This window comes from Heterocephalus glaber, unplaced genomic scaffold (genome assembly GCF_053883595.1).
Source record: "Heterocephalus glaber isolate CG9 unplaced genomic scaffold, H.glaber_assembly_v1.0 deba00000546, whole genome shotgun sequence".
In the NCBI taxonomy this organism is placed as follows: Eukaryota; Metazoa; Chordata; class Mammalia; order Rodentia; family Bathyergidae; genus Heterocephalus; species Heterocephalus glaber.
Window position 1 is genome coordinate 18,123,329 of NW_028258147.1, and position 23,055 is coordinate 18,146,383.

A 23,055-nucleotide genomic window follows, 5' to 3' on the forward strand; every position below is an offset into this window, starting at 1 on the left:
TGACACAATAGTTTTGGCTTGATAGGTACGTCTACAAGCAGAAACACAGCCTCTTTCATTTCCATGTTTTGGGAAACGGGAAATGCTATCTCTCTACTCATATCTCCTCCACCTCTATGCTTCTCCATCTCAGCATATGGCACACCTTCATCTCCTCAATCCAGGAACTTGAGAGTTATCTTTGACTTATCTTTCTCCCTGACCTTTCTAAATGAAATTAATCATGAATCCTATGAATTTTTTCCTAAACAATATGTCATATCCATTTATTTCTTGATTTTTATTGCCATCTAATATTCCAAGCCATCAATAGGAAGTGGGATAACAATATACAGTAAATGTTTAAAAATTATTACCCTGAAAGATACATTGCCATTAATACCCTCAAAATATTTCCCCTTGCTTTGAACACACATATCCCATTGTTTGTATCACTTTCTGAAGCAGTTCTGGAAGTCTTCTTTCATGCATGTCTTTATAAAGTGTGATCAAAAATATAGTAAATGTCACTGCCCTGTGTCATTTAACAGAAAAGCAGGCTCTTAAAAACATTACAGTGTGTCTTCATCTACCTTTCTCACCAGCTCTGGTATCACAAAACTTCTGAATCTTCCTCAAAGTAAAAATGACCATGAAAATTAAATGTTTTGAATCAACTCAGAACGAGACAGCCATGACAGCACAACTAAAGACATGAAAGAAGAGTTCTAGGTCAGGGTGGGGGGCATAAAAAGATGTAAAATGTGTCAGGTACATGTACCAACTACCTACAATGAATGTAATTATAATATGCCACAACACAAACTAGAAAAACTAATAACAATAATAATGAAAATGGGGAAAGGGGATCTAGAGATGGAGGGAGGGAAATGGGTGGGAAGAGGAAGGGGAATAAAAAAGAATCAAGATATGTTAAGTACATGTATCCATTTCCTAAGATGAGTGTAAATATCAAGCACTACAAGAATGTACTCATACAATAAACACAAAATACATGCTTTAGAAAGTGTCAAGAACACATATTCAAAGCAAGGGGGAGTTTTATGAGGGTTTTAATGGTGATGTGTCTTTTACTACAATAAAATTTTAAAATTTATACATTTGCCATATTTTTGGATCCTTCTTTTCATGTAAGCATTCATTGCATCTCTCTCTCTCTCTCTCTCTGGATTACTGCAAATGCCTCCTAATTGATTTCTTCCTTTACATTCTTGCTTCCCCTCTGATCCATTCTCATTTGGCAACCAAAGCAATTCACTACAACTATAGATTAGGTTTCAATCTTTGAGAAGCTTCAAGGACTTTCCATTACACTCAGTGAAAAATGTAATATCTTTAAAATGGCCTATAAGACTTTGTATGATTCAGTCTCTTCTATTTCTTCTGGCTCCTTTAGTACCTTTCTCCACTCCCTTTCCTTTTTTACTCCAACCACACTGGCTTTCTTTCAATTCCTCAACTTTTTCACATTTTATTTTGCCTGCCTGGGATTTCAAGCTCCACACTCTTCCCGCCCAGGAGGAGGCTCCCCTGCCGCCATTCCACCATTCCCAGGGCAGAAGAGGTGAGCCAATCCCAGTGCCCAGGAGGAGGTTCCCCGCCCCCTGCCATTTCACCACTCCTAGGGCAGACCTCACCACCATGAAAATGAGAAGAGACATAAACAAGCCTCAAAAACAGACTTCCAAATCACCTAAAGCAACCCAAAAGGGAATGAGATGGAACAATCTGATACTCAACCACCTATACTCCCTGAACTGTCAAGAAAAGAGGATCTGGAAAAAATGAAATCAGAAATAATTTCTCAGATAACAGCAAAGATTGTACCCACAGTGCAAGACATGATTAATAAATCTAGGGAGGACACAGATTACAAAATTGAGGAGCTGAGGAACATGATGGAATCCCAACACAGGAAACAAATGGAATCCATAAAACAGATGCAAACAGATTTCCAGGAGAATAAAAACTCCATTGAAAGTCTATGCAGCAGGATGAACCAAGTGAGGACAGAATTTCAGATATAGAAGATAAGATTGCAATTAGTGACCTGGAAAAGAAAAATTGCTTTAAAATTGTAAGGGACCACGAAAAAGCAATCCAGCAACTTCAAGACGATGCAAAGAAGAATAACATAAGACTGATTGGAGTCAATGAAGAAACAGGAGAAAGTGCAGATGACATAAAAAAAAACTGTTCACAGAAGTGATGGCAGAAAACTTCCCAAGCAGGGGAGAAAACTTGACATATAGATAAGTGAGGCATATAGGACTCCAACTAGCCTTGATCAAAAAAAAATCTACACATAGGCATATAGTTGTTAGGATTCCAGAAACCCAACAGAAAAACAAAATTCTATAAGCAGTGAGATAAAAGAAACAAATCACATACAAAGAAAAGCCCATCAGAATCACAGCAGACTTCTCAATGCTAACCCTCAAGGCAAGAAGAGCTTGGAGTGATGTATTTCAAGCCCTAAAGGAAAATAGCCTCCAACCCAGACTGATGTACCCTGCAAAACTATCTTTCAAAATTGATGGAGAAATAAGATACTTTCATGATAAAGAGAACCTTAGGAACTGCATGAATACCAAACCACCACTAAAACAAATTTTAGACAATATCCTAGGAAAAGACAATGAGGATCACAACACCAGGAAGCCCAGCAGAAAGAATCTGTTGGGCGTGACAAATTAAATGCAAAGGGGGAGAATCTAAAAAAAAAAAAAAAAGTCATGACAAGGCTTTTAAAACTTGTAACTTCATCTCCCTAATGAGTGTATAATTCCATCTTGTTATTGTACTGATTAGTATTTTTCTGATTCTAGTGTTGCACATCTTTCCTTGTGCTGTATTGGCTATTTATCATCTTGCGTCGACTTTTTAATTGGGTTGTCTATTAATGAGCTGTAAGTGTTCTTTATATATTCTGGTCATAGGTTATATGCATTGTAAATATGGTCTGTTTAAGGACTACTTTTCATTTTAATGATGTCATTTAAAGTTCTAAATTTTGATAGAATCTCATTTATCAATTTTTCTTTTATACATCATGTGTTTTGTATCCTAGGAAGTTCTTGCCTACCCTAAATTCATAAACATTTTCCCTTACAATTTTTTCTTAAAGTTTTATAGTTTTAGTCTTTCATATTTAGGTTCATAGATCCTTTCAAATTATTTTTATGCATGGAAATAAAGGGTTAAGGTTAATTTTTTATCTACAGATACCAGGTGTTCTAGTGCCATTTGCTGAAAACACTATCTCTTCCTCAGCTCTTGAATTGAGTTTATATTCTATAAAATGTTAATGTTAAATAATCTTTCAAAACTCAGTGGACCATATATGTGTGGTTCCATTTCTAGATTCTCTGTTTTATTCCAATGATCTACATGTATTTCCTTACACCAACACTGCCTTGATTACTGTAGCTTTAGAGGAAGTCTTAAAATTAGGCACTAAATGTCTTCCAACGCTGTTTTTTTTCTTTTTACTTTTCTAGGTCCTTTGTACTCTTACATAACTTTTAAATTTCAATATCCAATTCTTCATTTATAGCAAGTATACATAGACCTGAATTTTTATATCTATACCTTGGGTTTTCTAATCCTGCTAAATTCAAATACAAATTCTAGGGGCTCCTAGAGGATTTTGCTTCTACCTTGCCAATCCTATCCTAATTGTGTCATTTTATTGCCAGACTATTTTGGTTTAGACCTATGTTTCAAAGTCTAAAGGACAGATGAAGAGTAGGCATATATGCCCTTGTTCCCCACTTTAGGGAGAAAGCATTGTATCATCTCCATTCATAGAAGGAGTTTTTGTTGGAAGTATGGAGTACATGTCTTTAATCTGTTGAGAAGGTTCTGTTCTACTTCTAGTCTTCTGATAGCTTTTACCATCAACAGTTGTAGAATTTAGTCCAATACTTTTTCTCCAACTAGTGACAGGATCATATGGCTTTTTCCTTTCCTCTGTTAAAATGATGACTTCTGGGGGTGGATCTTCCAATGCTGAACCAACACTGCCATCCCTATAATAAAACCACTTTCTACATCCTGCCAGCTCTGACTTCTAATAGTTTGTTTTGTTAAACAAATTTCTATCTATGTTCATATATTTTTCTTCTATTATCTTTATCCAGTTTTAGGATTAGCACAATGTTGATTTCATAAAATGAGGGGAGAAGTGTTCCTTTATTTTCTGCTTTAAATGTTTGATATAATTTATCAGTTAAAATGTATATGAGCCTGTTGTTGTCATATAGGTAGGTTTTAAAGCTAGAAATATACTTTCTTTAATAGGTGCTATTCAAATTTTACATTTTCTCCAGAGTTAGTTTCATTAATTTGTCTTCCAAGGTACTTCTTAGAAGTTGTCAAATTTATTTCAAAACAGATTTTTGTAATATGCTTTCTATATCCTTTTAAATTCTGTAAAATCTGTGATAATATCTCCTAGATCTTGATATCTTAATTTTAAAAATGTATAATTGATATTGTGTAATAGGAAGTAAAGATCTAAAGAAGCAGGGGAAGTGGGAAAGGAAAGAAGGGAAAAGAAAAAATTTGAGAAAAGGAAAAAAAATGGAAACAAAGTCTTTGCAAATAGGGAAGGGTGGAGGGGGTGAAGCGATGGCAGGGGAAGGGGAAAAAATAAGAACCAAGATACTCACATAATGGTATACCCAATGATAAATGTAACTGTATTTTATACCTAAAATGTACCAATAAACTTAATGGGGAAAAAAAAAAAGTTCTACACTCTTCTCATGGCTAACTCCATGCTTCAGGTTTCAAATTGTATTTCATTTTAGGGAACATTTTCTGATCCTCAATACCAAATAAGGCTTCTGAAAATATGGTCCCATTACTCCTAGACTTTCATGGCTTCTGTGAATATAAGGTTATATACACCTCTGTGGGCATTTTGTTTCTAAAGTCCATCTCTCCTATAAGACTGTAACTTTGATGTGTACCCTGTTGTAAGCACAAAGTTTGCACCTAGTGTACAGCCCAATAAATGTTGCCAGAACAAATGAGTGGTGGATATGTGGATAAAAAGTATGAGTAAAAAATGTCAAAGTCAGAATTCAGCATGTTATTTTTCTTCCAGTTTAAAGAATAGCTTCTGCAAGGTACATTTTGCTTTGGTTCAGAAGGGTATGTGTGTATGATGTATAGTTCTATTAACATGTGACTCGAATGCTTACAAGTATTACAGTTTTTAAACAATAGTAACAACCCATTAAAACTTTTATGGTCCTTTATAACTGCCTAAGAAATGATTTGTCTAACTTTTATTCAGAATGCTGATAATTTATACAAAGTACAGTATTTACCAAATATATAAGATATATTAATTTTATTTAAAATATAAATATATTCAAAATTATGAAGGAAGAAAGCTGTAAGACAGACATCTAAAAGTTTTAGGTGTGGTAATTTGTTACTATTCAGAAATCTGTAGGGCTTTTGTTTAGAGTTTATTGTCTAGTATAAAGTAATGAACTATGTACTCTTTTTATTTCAAGGAAAGATTAACTGAACAAACTGAGTCAGAATTCAATTTCATACAATCAATCAGATGTTTCCTGTATTACAAATAAGGTCTGGAACTTTTTTGCTTCCACTGGTGCCAGTATGTGGTTTAACTGTTTTTCAGCCTGTTTGAACTTTCTGTACACTCATCTCTATAGCTGAAAGGCCCTTGGAAGTCATTAAGTCCTTTTCTCCTGCATTACAAATGAAACAGCTGAGGTACTGAGGTTACATAGTTTGGCCAATATAGCACAGTCAGATTCATTGTATACTGAAAATGTGTCTGAGATGACTAAACACAATGATCTCCCTCTTAAGAAACTGTTCACTACTAAGAAAGGGTGTGCAAATATTTGATATTTGTTTAATGTCATGTATGGTATAAAGAGCAATTCTTGAGCCACAGGAAAAAATAAATGACTAATCTCTTCTCCAAAGCCAACTCCTCAACTCTTCCATTCAGTGGAAACAGCTGAGCCTACAGGGAGTTCTCAGAGCTGGTCATGTGTCACTGCAACAGGCACTAGACTCCAGCACTGGATATCAAGTGAAAAAAAATGCAATTTGGCTTCTGTGGTGACTGAATGTAATATAAATTAAATAAGTGGGAGGAATAACTCTCCACCCTTAAACATATATTGCTGCTCAATTCTGGCTCAAATGGAGGAATGAGAAGAAAGATGAGCAGATGAGCATGGCAGTGGGAGTAAGAACAAAGGAAAGTAACCTTACTTTCCTTTAGAAATGGTCACAATAGGGGATTGGGGCTAGACTTCCTCTCAGAATTACTCTCAGCACTCCTGGACTAGCCCATGCTTCAAATTATTTCTAAACTTGTCTATATTTAATTTATCATTTTTGTCATATTCTTTCTTCCTTAGATCTATGATAGGACTATGAGTGTGATTTTGAGCTTCTCATTAGAAGTTGATAGGTAGCACTGGGATCTCACTGGACACCTCAAGGACAAGTGTCACATAACTACAGAATCTGTAATATTTAAAACTTTAGGCATATAGGTGTTTAATAATTATTAAATGGTTAATTACTATTGGGGGGGGGTACCGGGGATCAAGCTTGGGTCCTTACGGTTGCACAGCAGGCGGCAAAACCATGGTTAATCACTATTGAAGTGAATGAGAACTGCTGGGCTCTCAAATTTCATTGTTGATATCTATAAAACAATGTTCTGGCCCTATCTGATATTTCTCAGAGCAAAGGATGCCCCATCTCTGTGGTAGGAGTCAGGTGTGGACATAGACTGTTTTTATATTATAAACTCTTATTGTAAAAATAGGCCTAGACATTCCCTCAGACAGCTTGCAATCTTTCAGACTTGTAAACGAAGTTTTAAACACACATTTAAAAATTATTTGTCTGTTTTTCATGAATTAAAAGTTCAATACTAATGATCAATTTTTAGTCTTGGTGTTTGGAATTGCTTAAGCTGATAGGACTCTGACTACAATCCTCCTTGCTGCCTACGACAGTTCAGTGTCAGAGATCTTCAGAACCATACCCTTGCAAAGTGTGGAAGAAAGAAGAAAGAAAGGGATGAAAAAGCAAACAAAGTTAGCTCTCCTTGGATATTTCATTCCCTTTTCCTTCCTTTTTTTAAAATAACATTCCAGGACAGCGAAAAAAAAAATTTAATTTGAACTTTCTAAGAAAAATAAATATCCCTTAGCTTAGACATCAAAAGTGTATGAGTTTGTTCTCTTCCTCTCTTTGGAGCATTCACATAATATTCAAAAGATGTCACTGAAGAAACAGTACACTGTGCCAACAGATGTACTTGTGCTCCTGAGAGTCATTCCCGGACACCAATGTCATACACCTGCACACGAGAACCACCTACACTGCAACATTTCTGAAGGAATCTCTGAAAGTACTTCTTTAGTCTATATAAACCTTGAAGCCATAGGAGAGGGAAATGAAAGACAAGTCTGAAAGATTCACATGAACAGAAAAGCAAGATAAATTTGTTCATAGCTCTGTCCTACTTGGTTCTTTCAGGTCTTAATATTTAGGTTCCTAAGTAGAGCTTGCAAGAAGACAAAAATCTCTCAACCACATGGCAGATAAACTAAAAGATTCCTAGTGAAATTGAAATTAACTTTTAGAGCTTGGATTATGCTAATGGACAGATTTGTGTGAACAAGAATAAAAAAAAACCCAAAGCTTCATTATTGTTAAAAATGGACCCAGAAGGCAGGTTAAACTGAGTCACAACACTTCTGTGGCAACCAAATTCTATTCCATGCTCTTTAGCATTTTTATTTTGCCTAACACTATCACCTTGGGATACTTGTATTTCTAGTGTTTCTTTATCTTTAGACCATCTGACAATATCTTTGTTCTTTTTGGAAAAATAATAGTGTTTTCAAAACTCCAGCCAAGATTAAGCTTCTGGAAACATGGACAAATTTGGACAAATAAATTAAAGGCATCAGCTTAGCAGTTACACTATATATATTAGTGTCTCAGCTGAAGGTAACAAATGTTTCACAAGGCCAATCAAGAAATACAAGCATTTTTCTTGGTCTAGCTTTGTAGTCAGTCCACTGAGCAATGCTTTTGGGATTTTAATTTTGTGTTAAACATAGAAAATTGTTGGAACCACGTTAGTAGAATGGATTCAGTGGCTTTTGGTACAAAGGGGAAAAAATGATCATTAAAGCAATGAAAATCCCCATAGAGATGAGAGTAAATGTCAACAGAAACACAGAAAATACCTTTCATTTAGATTCTCTTACACTGGTAACTGTTACTACTTCCCTCATGAACAAGAAGTCTACTTGCACAGTAACACAGATAGAAAGATATTAAGCCAGTGAGGCTAAAGATTCTTTGTGAAAAACAAAACACCTACAGATTAATCTGACATGGTTCTTCCTATCCAAAGATAGAAAACAATCATTATACTTTCTATTTTCAATTCTACTACCTCATGCTTCCAAGTGCTTGTTATTTTAGAAGCATCTTTTATGTCTTACAAAGCATTTCTCAACCTGCTGTGATTGCTAACTTGGAGCTCAGACCACTGAAGCAGAAAAAAAAGCTGGAAAAAACAAAAGCCCCATGCTCCTGCTACAGGACGTGTCTTCTGGGAATTATTAAAACTTGGAACATTTAAATAATTTTATGTCACACAGAATTCCAAACTTTTAGAGATTTTTAAAGAGATTTTTCTTCCTATGACATTTTTTCTGGCTTTGCAGAAAAAAGACAGCAATGCATAACAAATGTATTTTGCAGAGTAATATGAATTTCTTGAGTGTAAATGTCAAATAATGGTAAAGATGTCATTTTGGGGATGCACAGATAGCTCAGTAATAGAGCACTTGCCTAACATGCACAAGACCCTGAGTTTGATTCTCAGCACTGCAAAAAAGAGAAATAATTTTGTTTTGGGGGGGGTTGAGACAGGGTCTTGCTATGTACTCCAGACTGGCCTTGAACTCCTGGCAATCTTCCAGTCTCAGCCTCCTGAATGCTGGGATTACAGGCATGTGCCACCATCCCTGATAAGAAATAATTTTTTAAAATATACTTCAGCTGCTCGTTTATCTGGCTACATATTTTTGCTTACTTGTGGTATCACTCCAAAGGCTTTCCTCCACTGTTGCAAAGTTGTTGAATCCCATGACACACCATCAATCTGAATTTCACCTTCAGTGTTCAGCAGTCTCAAAAATGCTGATAACAAAGTACTCTTCCCTGATCCAGTTCTTCCCAAGAGGCCCACCTGTTGGGTAAAAGTGATGGAATGACTTCTGTGACATGCAAATATTATACTTATTTCATAGAACCAGTGCATAGAGTACAATAAATGTTTTAGAGTTTATACTTATCTGGCATACACTAAGTGTTTAGTAAACTAAGTGTTTAGAGAAGTTGGGAACCAATAATGACAATGACTGTCTTCCTGGCCATCATAAGAGCTCTATTATGGGACTTTCCAAAATGTCTGTTCTCTTCAACAACTGTGAAAACCAAATCAATCAAATGTTATGCATAACACAATGTTGTGTTTCTTCATAGTACTAATTATACTTGGTTATTATTTTGCTTATTTTTTTCTTGAGATTACTTGTCTTCACCCCAAGAATCTAAGTATACCAAAGGTAGGTGGTCTATCTGGCTTTCCATTCTTTGGCACAATGGTTGGCTTATATAAAGTTTTCAGTAAGTGCTCATTTGGATTGACTGGAAAACAGTCAGATGGAAGGACTAGAAGGATGGTTGGATGGATAGATAGATGAGCAGATGAGCTCTGTATAAATTATCTGAATGTTCCCAATGTAAGTGAGGTATAGGGGGAAGAGAAGAAAAGAATTCAATATGTGAAAATGATTTGTTTTAAATTCATATCAAGAATATCTGGTAAAAAGTATTCTGAGGTCTAAATCTCTACATAATTAATCAGGGTTCTAATTAGCAGAATAAATGACCATACTGCCTTTCCTTCAAAAGCAAATATTGAAATTTTTAGTTTCCTTCATATCACTGAACTATTGGTGATGCATTATGTCTGACAAGTTTTCCAATAGGAAGAAATTTCATTAGTTTGTAGCTAACAAAGTCAGCTTTTGAGATACACCCTAATTCCAAGTCAATATTTTCTAGTAACTTCAATGCAACTCCTCCTTTGGAATTTTGGATTAAGATAAATCGAAGTATTATGAGGACAGTAAAATAATGTTGAGTTTTGTGCTAATTGTAATTGCATTCTCCATGAATAGAACAGTCCTAGTACATTCCTTACAGTGTCTTACTTGTCATTTTAATACTGCAACAGATTGAAAACTTATGCAATTATTTTCCTTTCCTTATTAGATCCACAATATGATTATAACTGAACTTTTATTTCCATATATCTATTTATCACTAATAAAATTTATGCAGCTCAAACTGAATGATTCATCTACTTCATAACAATTTTTATCAAGACAGAAATGGGATATGTGTTTAACAAATCAAAGAGGCATTTGGATGTTTGTACTGATTTGATCTGAAATCTTAATATTCCTATGAATCATTTCTGAAAACTGCAGCATTTTGTAGGGACTACAACTAGAGAAACCAGTTAAAATTACCAAAAATAACAGATCTTGAAATACTATTAAATATTTGTGTACGTAACCACAGGCTGCCCAAGACAATGGGCATACAATCTGAACAATTTTGATAAGTCCAGTTTTATCATGAGAATATGACTCCAAATTAAAACTCCAGCTTCCATTTTGAGAAGAAAAAGGAAAGGAAAAACTAGATATTCTAGTCAGGGAAAGGTGAAATGTAAACAAAAAATCAAAAGCATCTTTAAAAAAGCTATTTGAGATTGAAGAGAAAAAATAGATTCATTTAGAGTAGTAGCTGTGAAGTATTTGCTATATTCTTCATGCACTGAAAATAAAATTTTTCAAAGCATAAGTTCAAGTAAGAGCAACTAAAGTAATAGGACATCTTTTCCCTAAATTGCTATGGACTAAGTGTTTTAATATGAAGATTGAATAATTTTTCTGCACAAATATTGATTTTTTTCCTTTTGCTCTGCATATAGCCAAGAACACTGAAATTTATTAAAATTTTAAAGAGACTTCTATTTAAACCCTGAATTTTCAAAAGGTTTTTTTTCACCAAGAAGAGTAATTAACTCACAGCTGGGCTGGCAGTCTTCCAAAACAGTATACCAATTTTGAATCTCTTTCTTAATTCAGGATGTAGGAAATACATTTGGAACACAGTTAGCAAGATGTCATTACAATACTAAGAGCAAGGCCATACATAGAAATTACATTCATAAGAGAACTGCTTAGAATGGCATCCCAGAGATCAATTTCTACTATAAGGAAGCCTACAATCTAAAAGTTGGCTTAAGCCATTCATTCATTTATCCATCCACCATCCATCCATTCATCTAAAATTTATTGAGCTACCTAATGTGGTAAACAAAGGGATAAAACAATAAAAAACAGGACTTCCAGATTCCAGTCTGACAAGTGTGCCACTAGCAAGTGGTCATTCCATCTTAACAAATATAAAGGTAAGCAAACTGAAAAAATCAATAACTTTTCTTGGCTCTGCCAGAGAAGCAAGGTCACAGTCAAAACACTATTTCCCAAAACTGAAGATGGACAAACAGATACAGAGAATCACAACTTACCAAATAGAAATCACCAAGTAGAAAACTCTGAGGGAACCAGTACCAGAGTGGGAGAGCCTAAACTGTAGCTGACAAATTGATGGAGACTAAAAATTGATGAGTCTGGGAGCAAAACAATTCCAGGGGTGACCAGTCATCAGGGACCTCCAAAGAGTTGTGAATTTAGCAACTAGCCTTACATGTCCTCACTCTGAAGGTCAGAGGAAAACTCCTTTATACTTCATACAAAAACAGGGAGAAAGTAACCAAACATTTTAATATAGACTGACACATTTTCTTCTTTTTAACCAGGCCTACCCTTAAGACAAACTAATTTGCCAGGTCTACCTTATTAGAAATTTATTTCAGAGCCCAACTAACCTAAGGGAAGGGAAATACTCAACTCCAGCTCAGTCTAGCCATCTTGTCCCACCTAAGGAGGTGAAAAACCAGAATACCACTTGTTAAAATTCATGGTCCACTACCCTATCCCCTCAGTACCTTACTACATTACTAAAGACTTATTCCTTTGGTCCCTTTTATCTAGAACATTATGTCCACCTTTCAGCAAAAAAATTACAAAACATATTGTAAGGTAAAAAATAAAATAATCAACTTGAAAACACAGAACAAGCATCAGAACCAGAGGTAGAACAAATCGGAATTAGAATTTAAAACAACTCTGATTAATATGATAACGATTTTAATGAAAAAAGTAGATAATATGCAAAAACAGATGGATAATGTAAATAGAAAAGGGGGAAATTCTAAGACCAAATCAAAAGAAAGTCTAAAGATTAAAAACACGTGACAAAAAGGAAGAATGCCTGTGATAAGTTCATAAGTAGACTGCATGTATGAGAGAAAAATCTCTGAACTTGAGGCTGAATCAATAAAAACTTTCAACACTAAAAACCAAAGATAAAAATACTGGGTATTCAAGAACTGTGAGACAGCTACAAAAAGGGTGGTTTAATGTATGGGAAAGAGAACAACAAGAGAAAAAGGAACAGAAGAAATATGTGAAACATCAATGACTAAGAATTTCTCCAAAGGAGTGTTAAATACTATACCACCAGAGAGCTCAGAGAAAACCAAGCAGAATAATGTGAAAAATACTATAAAAGCCTATATAGCATACTATGTTCAAAGCTACAAAAAAAATCTTGAAAGAAACCAGAGCATAAAAAAGATTGTCTATAAAAAATCAAGGATGAAATCATAACTTCTCTGAAACTATATAATAAAGAAATGAAAAAAAAAAAAAAGGAAAAAGAATTGAGTGGAGAGTTGGGCTAGTGGTACATGCCTGTAAACTCTACCCAAAAGATTGAGGCAGGAGAATTGCTGCAGATTTGAGGCCAGCTTGGATTATATAGCGAATTCAAGTCTAGCCTGGCCTACATAATGAGGCCCTGTCGAAAAAAAAAAAATTTAAATGAAAATTTTAAAAAAGAATTGAGTGTAGTGAAACATTTAAAGTTTTGAGAGGGGGAAAATCAAGTTAGAATTCAGTATGCCATGAAATTGTCCTCCAAAAGTGAAAGCAAAATAAGAATTATCAGACAAACAAAAATGAAGGGACAGTGTCATCAGGCCTGTCTTCAAAGAAATCCTAAAAGAAGGTCTTCAGAGAAAAGGAAAATGAAACAGGTTGATATTGTGCAAGTGAGAAGTGGACCGAGAGCTGATGGAACTGCTGCTATTTGAGCTGTGTCCTGAGCTGAGCACTCATTTAGATCAACGTAAAGCTGGTCAAGTTTGAGCTCCACAAATAAACCACCAGAGAAATATCTGTGTCATAATAGACATGAAACATTTTCCTCTTTTTCACAGAGGGCTTGAATATGAACCATACCGATTTTCATTTTAGTTACATCCCTCTAGTTTTATGTAAAATAAGCAGAATTGAGGGGGAGGGTGACTTGATGCTATAGTAGGCAATAGGGAAAAGAACTTCTGTTTATTGATTTTTATTTAAATAATATAAATACTTTAAAGTTCAACATACTTATTGAAATACAAATGTTAATATGTGGTAAGAACCTAGGAAATATTTCAAATATTTATGAAAGAAGTTTTGTTTTGAAATGAAGGACTATGGATCTTGTACAGTAATTTCCTCCCTGAGAACTCTGAACATTCCTGTATTATTTCATGTGTATTGAAGAACATTGTTGTGCAAAGCTTTGTATAAAGTTATTGTGAAATTTTTAGTCTTTATTTTTACCAAAGATTTCCCACGGTTTGAAGCATTAGAAGCAATAAAATATAAAAATGAAAACAAAAAGTGGTCCAAGAAATGGCAGGAGGGAGAAGGGAAGGGAGGAAAAGAGGAAGTGAAAAGAATTAAGATGTGTTATGCATATATAGCAACTGTCCACGTTGTGCACTGCAAACATATACTAATGAAAATGAAAATTTTTAAAGAAACTTTATGTATATAAAGACAAAAACGTTGGATACATAAAAGAAAAATATGAGAGAATAAGTGAAGGCAGAATGAGAACATAAATTTTCTTCTTTTTTTTTTGTACTGAGGATCGAACTCAGGACCTCGCTCTGGCCAGGCAGGTGTTATGCTGCTGAGTTAAATCCCCAGCCCAATTTTTCTTATTCTTAATTGATCTTACAGAAAGCTGTTTAAAATAATTATGGCAAAAAAATAAAATAAAATAAAATAAAATAATTATGGCAACAATGTATTTTATCATACATATGTATGGGGTGTTTTTGTTTGTTTTGTTTTTTTGGTACTAGGGATCCAACTTGGGATCCTGCACTTGCAAGGCAGGCAGTGGCACCACTGAGCTAAATCCCTGGCCCTTATATGTATTTTTATATATACATATATAACAAATAAAATGAATCCTAGCAAGAATATAAGGGACAAGAGGATCTGGGAATAGTTCATTATAAAGTACTTGCACAACCCATAAAACTGTAATACAGTATTAAATGAAAATGAACTAGGATTAGTCATAAATGTATGTTACAAACTCTGGAGAAATTACTAAAAAAGCAAAAAAAGTAGATTACTATTCTAAGACGGGAGGAAAAAAAACTGAAGCCACAATGTAAAAACAGTAACAAATAGGATAGGTATTAATCCCACTATATCAATAATCACTTTAGATGCCAACATCTAAATACATCAATTAAAAAAGAGATTGTCAGTGTGGATCAAAAATATGACCCAATTAAATGTGGTCTATAAACTATCCACTTCAATGTAAAGCCTCATATGGATTAATAAAGGGATAGATAAAGTTAGACCATGTTGAAGCCAATAATTCATCAAGGCTTCCATTCTGCTTTATAACAACCCATTTGTACGGATTATTTGTAATAATGATTGCACCTCTGGCATCCATCCCGGTGACCCAGAAAGACAGGCTCAGCTCCCTGTGGTATTCATTGATGTGCAAAGCAAAACAGACTGGTTAATTATGCTTTTTCCAATGAAAAGGAGAAGCCAAGCCAAATCACTAATTTGACATAGTTCCAAAGCATAATTAACATTTCTCACATTCCAAAAACAAAACAAAAATGAGAGATTTCAGAGATTTCATGAGGGCTCTTAATGTAACCTAAAAACCTATACATATACTCATGCTAATATTAGGGGAAAATTCAATCTAAAAAGTAAAATCTTTTCACTTATGCCCGTCTAAGACTGTTTTTCCTCAGGAATAGAAAAAATAAATCCCATTCTTGATGAACAACAATAACAAAATAATAGAGTTAATTTTAGTGATACACGAATTTATCCTAAGACACAAAGATGAGTCAAAATTTCCAGTGTTCCATTTTAAAGCATTTTGCATGGTACTTTTTTGCTTATCCTATACTTTTTTTTAAACAGAATTTGGGTCAATGCATTAAATGTTTATCAAATATTCCAAAAAGTAAATGGCAATTGTCTGTTTCTATGTCAGTGTTAATAATGGTAGCTTAATATCTTTACTAACTGTCATGCTTTTTTAAAATCTCTATTTGAAATGAACCACAAAAAGATTAAGTTTTAAAATTCAGTTTTCTCAAGACCTGGCTATTTTTACACTATCTCAATTTTAAAAATCAATAAAAATATGTAATACTCTTCTCTAGAATTATAAAGTAAACCAGATGAAAGGATTTGAATACAATGTAAAACTATTTATAGTGCATGAAATAAAGAAAAAAACTTCTCCAAGAATCAGTTCAAAAAAATCTGTATATAAGTTCCCTCTGTGTCCAACACAGTGATGGGATTGATAGTATAAGAAACACTTCAAAATAATGCATAGTTACGTTTAATAAGTATAAAATTATTGCTAAGTAACAAAATTATTGCTAAGTAACTATTTTTCCATAATTTCTGCTTAGTCAATAAGTTGGAAAAAATTATATCTTTGTGAAAGCTCAAAAAAAAAGAAACCTGAAAAAAAGTATCACTTGTGTAACAGACTCTCAAACAGATAAAATTGAAGAAGAGAAAATTGAACAAAAAAACTATTTATCCTATTGGAAGATATTTTGAAGATGGGAAACTTAAAATATGCAGCTTTGGTTTGTTGTACAGTATCTATAGATGATAAACTAGCAATTAATTAGATATCCTGCAAGCATTATCATATTTTAAGTGAGCCTATTAATAGAGTCAAGACTCTACAAATTAGATTTTATATGAAATATAATGACTTCATATAATAACAACCTGATATATGTATATTTAGTATTGGTCCTACTATATAATAATAGTGTTACAAATAGATTCTAGTAACACATTGCTTAAGGCTGCTGGGAGTCACTGAGTAGGGTGTTAACAAAGCAAGCAATGTTTAAATCTCACCCTCTGGCCAGGACTTATTGAGAAGGAAATGTTCTCCAATATGGCATTGCCACCATCTACATATTTCGCTGTGAGGTCTTTGATAGTCATTTGACCCCCTGAGGGCCAGATGTCATCTTTCTTCACGTGTTGATTCTCAATGATCATAACTTTCGAGAGCTGGTCATCCCTGGATGGTTTGACAGGCCTGGCAGGTGCACCTTCTTTTGGCATGTCGATAAACTTGAAGACTCGGCTCACAGATCGCATCTAAAATGAAAATAACACTGTTTAAATTTTGTTTGTTTAAGCACTACAGACAGTGCCATAATTAGTGTGATGTTTCCTTAAAAACATAACTTGTAAGTTGTGATGATGCTGGTTACTCCTCACTCAGTCATTTTTCAGGTTTTTCAATGAACTAACAGGAAATAATTGAATATAATTAAAAGCTTAACCAAAGAGAATTAACTCAGACATATATAAATGGGTACAGACCTATTTATTTTTATGACCACTTAATTCTTAGTTACACAAGCCGCACATGAATAGCCACACTATTCTTAAGAGAATAGATGATGTCAAAGGAAATTGTTTTTCTACTATGAGCAGCACTGTACAATGCTGTGGAACTGGTATGTTATAATAAAATGAACCCTACCTCAAACCCATGGCAGAAGTCTCGCCTTTCTCTTTAGCTATGTTAATAACTATCTACATTTGTATATATCAGCTAGGTGGTAAGTGGACTCTTGATGCTTAGTCAATTTTAAGTAACAACATAATAATGCTGAAATTTAAGTCATTAGCAAGTCAAGTGTGGTGCCAGACACCTATAATCCCAGCATTCTGGGAGGCTGAGGCAGGAGGAGAACACGTTCAAGCTCAGCAATTCAGTGACTTAGTGAGACCTGGCTCAAAACAAAAAGTAAAAAGGGTCGGGGATATGGTTCATTGCAAAGACCCTGGATTCAATATCACATACTGAAAAATAAAAGTCAATGGCATATATCTGTAGTTAAATATTTTCATTTTAATGCATGTTAATTGAATATCAATTTCCAATGAGGAATGAAATGTGTCTTAAGGGTTCTATTTAAAATTAAATATCTGATTTATAGATTTCTATTGGTATAACACTTAATAAAATGTATCTTTTTAAATCCCATTCCCCCCTCAAGCCTCCTCCCCTTCCTATGTACAAAAGCTTTGTTTCCATTTTTTCCTATTTTCACTTTTTTCCTTTTCCCTTCCTTCTTTTTTCCCCACCTTCCTCCCTTGTTCCCCTTCCCATTTGAATATAGCAATAAAGGAGCTCAAACATTAAAAAAAGTATTTAGTTAAATTCGTTAACAAAAACACTTCTCTGAATACTTATTTATTAGAATTTAGAGTATGATTTTTAAAACACTCTGGCATGTAAAGAGCTCAACAGATATTGGAGCAATTAATAAATGAATGAATGACAATATGAATGAGAAAATATAAATGAATAAGTGACAAAGGGTTTGAAGACTTTGAATTCTCTCAATTTCCATTTTAAAAAATTAACATCCTTCATCAACTCTTCAACCTTTCCTAGCTGATAATAGCTTACTGGACAAAATTTTATTGCTTTTTTGAGTTTACATAGTAATTATTGATGTTAACTTTATTTGGTCAAGAACTTTATCCTCCTTTTCAATATTAATTTATTATTTATTTATAGCTAAGGCTTAGACTTTAGAGACAATTCTTTGTGAATAAGGAAAGTTAGGCAGAAATACACTTCAGGCATTTGCTTCTATTATTTCTATTTTTCATTATTGAAAAGTGAAATTGGAAAAATTCTTTATCTTTAGTACAGAATGAAGCAGAGGAGTTTATACACTGATCCTTAATTGGAAATTGAAAGTTCATCTTAGCAATTCCAATTTTAATGCCTATTTTCACTGATCAAGCCTGCTCTGGTTATAAAATTCTTTCTTCTTTCCAGTGATTCTGTATTTCTGTTTCTTTCACCTTGGAAATATCTTCAAAGTATCTCCAATAGTCATTGAAGATATCAGAGCATTCTTTAAAATTATACCCACTGTTAAAGGAAAAAAGATCCAAAGTTCACAACCCTCATAAGCAACTCTAGAGGAAGCAAAATGGACATAATTATAATTGTTTCCACATGTAATATTTTAAAATTTGAATTATGAATGACTTTAAGAGGTTGTTAAATCCTGATTCAATTATTCTTGATTAATTCTGAATTGTCATTCTTTTGCACTTCACTGTCATTAACTTTCATAGAGCAGGTTTGGAAGATAAATCAGAAGTGTAATTATCACTGAGATAAAAATCATAGAGAACTAGTTCAAATGTATTTAAAACATCTTTTCGTATTTCTCCTGCGTAAGAATAGCATGTCTCTCTTGAAATGATTTCAAGTAATGCACAAAGGTTACTAAAGTTTATAAAATAGTTATTTCTGTATGTCAATTCTGTGAAGAATTTCAAGTCTTTGCTAAGCACTTTATTATACAAGAAAGATGCTATACAACAAAAATTCTTCACCTTTTAATGCTCCCAATTAATAAAACATTTAAATATTGCTTTCTAAACTACTCAAAATTGTGTTATTAGAAAATAAAGATTCTCAAAACCACTATTTTAGCAGCATTGGAATATAATATCCAATTTTAATTTTTCTTTTTTGCCTAAGGACTTATGTTTGAGTACTTTAAATTATATTCTCCATTAGTGAAAGTCATCACTGAGGGTGAGTCCCAAAATTCTAATGTCAAATGTGCAAAATGCAAAGTTAGAAAATGAAACTTTCCAACTTTTCATCTTTCTTATTCTGGTTGTTTAAAGTGACCCTAAGACTTATTATTATAGTTCTACCCAGAATGCTCAAATATCCCTGACCAAGTACATGTTATTTCTTGACAATGGGCACCCATCCATAACATATGAGCAGACATTCATTAAAATCGATGAGTTAGAACATTTTCTGACAGGAAGAAAAGTTGCCAGGGCAGACACCTGCATCATGGTTAGTTTCGTAGCCACTGAAATGCCATTATTGAATAGACAATGTGGCCAGATAATGCTATGAATAACTAACCAATTCCCTGTATCTGACAGGCTCTCAGCTTGGACATTTTACCTCCATTTCCTCTGGGAGGAGCAGACACATCCAAACCAGTGCAGAGAATATCAATTCTGATTTTTCAAGTTTCAAAAATTGTTTTTTGAAACAAGGGAGATACTGATAGTTTGACAGTTTCAAGTTATATGACTACTTGCTTTTAAGCTTCAAAAGCCAAGACCTTGTCTCTGAAAAAGAAGCCAAACACAATGCATAGTGTTTATGCAAAAATGATAGCTGCAGACAGTTACTGTCCTCACTGCACATTCTGACTCAAGTGATGTTACCATGAATGAGGGTAACTAGAAGGCTTATACACTAATTCTTCTAGAAGGGAGTACTGTCTTTACTCTCTTGCAACCAAACCCTGGTTCTAGCCTAAGTAGACACAGAGATCTTTAAAACACACAGGAACCCTGCCTCAATTCCAAGGTAAGTCCAGGAAAGAGGCATGCCGTAGAGAAACTTTCAGTGCCTGGCAGAGCATAGGACCAGCAAAGTGGACATGAGTGCTTTATATTTCTAAACACTGATAATTTCATACATCTTCAGACTTCCGTGTATTACAAGAGTTGTGCCAAGGGGTAGCTAAGTTGAATTTGATGTAGGAGACGGGGGTACAGGGCATTAAACCCAGAGCTGTTGCATTGAGGTACATTCACAGCCCCTTTAAATTTTTATTTTGAGACAGGATCTTACTAAGTTGCTAAATTGCCCAAGCAGGGCTCAAACTTGTGATCAACATGCCTTAGCCTCCCAGAGTGCTAGGATTACAGGTGTGTGCCATCATGTCCAGCTCAAATTGAATCTTTTGACCTTTCAAGGACATAGAAGAAGCTGAGAGAAAACTTAGCAAAAGAGAGCTCAAGGTCAGGACAAGAAGTAGACACAATCTACCTGGACCACACACTTTTTGGTCAGATAGGAACATCAGTCAATCAGAGACATGGAGCATGAACAAGGGACAACAGATGCCCCCTCTTTCCCAATACTTTGGCACTCTGTAATCTCTACTCTGAACCTGCCAAAATCTCTGGGTTAGCGGAGATCCTTTCTTCTGCTCAGTGAAATGTGTGTCCCAATAGGAAATAAATTCAATAATAGCCACGCTGAAGTCAAATTTCTTACAAATGTGATTTCATGGCCAAAGATTTGTAGCTGCCACCAGAAATTTATTCAGGCTTTGTGGTGCCTAAAGCTTAGGTAATTTAGGGGATTCTTCTTAAGAAAAAGAGTCTACATTATACATGTAAATTTAGGTGTAAGACTTTCAGAGGCATTCATGCAAGTAAGAGGACCTGAAGCTTATGTCTCATGGGCTTTATGATAAACCCATTTTGCCTATTACAGTAATTTGTTCAAAGCATTCCTTGTATTCAAACAATGGAATGCTTAAAGCATTCCTCTCTATCTACTTTTAGTACCATGCAGCCACTTAATCAATCCTTGTTGACTTGAATGGCTTCACTGTTCCATGTCCTATGTAGCAGGCAGTATCTGGGCTTTGAGAATGGCAGTGCTGTGAAGATAGTAGTACACATGGTCCAGGCTGTAATTTTATCCTAGAATTCTCAGCCTCAAAGTATACACTGCTGTTTGGATCAGATGAAGGTTACAACATACCTAACTATTTTTATTTGTTCCCACTGATCTTTCTAACCTCACTTGATTTCTTTTTAGAATGTCCGTATTTTCATGTGATGTGCACATAAAAACTACTGTGTCATTGCTCAGCCACCTAGACTGTGCTAGATGGAAATTCAGAATTGGAAATTATCCAAATGACTCTAGGCCAGTGGTGGCAAACCTATGGCATGCTTACCACAGCAGGTAGGCAGAGCCATCTCTGTTGGCACTTGAGCCAAATCACCCCAGCATTGCCCGAGCAGCTAAGCATTGGATATGCAGGTTTAATCACAGTGTTAGCACTTGGCAGTAAATAAGAGGCTTTTGGGTTGCTGTATGGGCACTTGGTCTCTGAAAGGATCACCATCACTGCTCTAGACTGACCAACTCCTTGACTTCACACTGCTGCTTCCAGTGCAAAGAAGAGAATCCCTGAGGAGGTACCCTGGGGACAGCCCGCCTAGGGAGCAAGTTGTCCCTCTGACAGGAAATGTCTTATTGTAGTAGCATCTTTCTTAGACTTTAAGAGGTAAAAGATTGACCAAGGCACTGAAACATTGAGCCTATTCTTCATTTGTAGAGTGAAAAACTTGACACAATTTATGAAAATTCTACACAATTCTATACAATTGGAATGCAGTCAAAATAAGGTGAAATTTTTGCTTGAAATCATCTCTTGAATTTTTGGGTTTATTATTTAATTTTATTAGGATTCAAAAATTACCTTGAACATTTTGAGAAGGAATTAATCCTTAAAACTGAATCTCATTATCTTTATAAGAATCTCTAGTTCCTAATACAAGCATCAGGATAACAAATTCTTTTGAGAAGATGGTAGTCTTAACAAAAAGATAGATCCACAGCCTCATCTCAACCTTACTTTATAAGGCATGCATTTCCGTCAAAAAGAAAAGTATTCCAGATTCTCCACTCTTTGTTGACAAAGATAAAAAAGAATGTGTCAAAGCCTTTTCATGAATCTATACTCCCTCACAGACATATTTTCTATATTTCCTTCCATCGTTTGGTTGTTTAGAAGCCAGGACATCAACACTATGCAACACTTAAATATGCCATAATACCTCAAAAGCCAAGATAACAGAAGAATGACTTTATATGTCTCAAATTTCTCTGGCAATGCTGTAGAGACTCCATAACTGCTTATAGAAAGATTGCAAGAAACAAATGTGATCATCTGGGAAAGTGCACAAAGTGAGAAACATCACACATTTTACAGGAGAAATTTTCAGACTATAAAGTACATAAAAGGAGAGATTAAAGTACTTTAAATTATAAATCCTTCCAGGTAGGTCTAAGCTACATGCTTTTCAACACTCAGTAACACAGATCTGACACTCAAGGCCAGATTAATGCCAATAGCATAATCTTTAGGCCATGCACATACACTTAAAAGGTAATAGGTATCAAAAGAATCGTTTTGTCCAAAATATATTCTTGAAATTCTGCACTGTCTTTCTTTTTCTACTACTTATGCTCCTAGAGCACATTAAAAGTCAGAGAAGTACCATGTTGGTATAAATTAATACCATAAATGAGTTACTTATACAACAAACTCAAGCTCTTCAGTAGATTAATATAACTTACTTTCAACATGAATGAATGCTCCAATCTGTGGCAAATTACATGGCAAGTCAATGTCACTTTTTCTGACTATTAGAGCAATACATATAGTGACCATGACATGAGAAATATGCTGCAACTAGTGACAAAAGGCATACCCCAAGAAAACACAGAGCTTTCAAATAGGTCAGTGCCTATTTTTAATAAGAACCTTAGTAAACATGGTAG

At 34.5% G+C, this 23,055-nt stretch overlaps 1 protein-coding gene across 2 annotated transcripts in view; it reads right to left on the bottom strand.

The window, feature by feature from the left end:
* Cftr (CF transmembrane conductance regulator) overlaps positions 1–23,055 on the bottom strand; it is a 183,317-nt gene that overhangs the window by 12,342 nt on the left and 147,920 nt on the right. For both annotated transcript variants that reach the window (XM_087204598.1, XM_087204597.1), the window contains exons 22-23: positions 16,521–16,769; positions 9,131–9,286 (exon numbers count right to left, since the gene is read on the bottom strand). In XM_087204598.1, the coding sequence (XP_087060724.1) occupies positions 9,131–9,286; positions 16,521–16,769 (405 nt within the window). The remainder of the gene's footprint in view (positions 1–9,130; positions 9,287–16,520; positions 16,770–23,055) is intronic.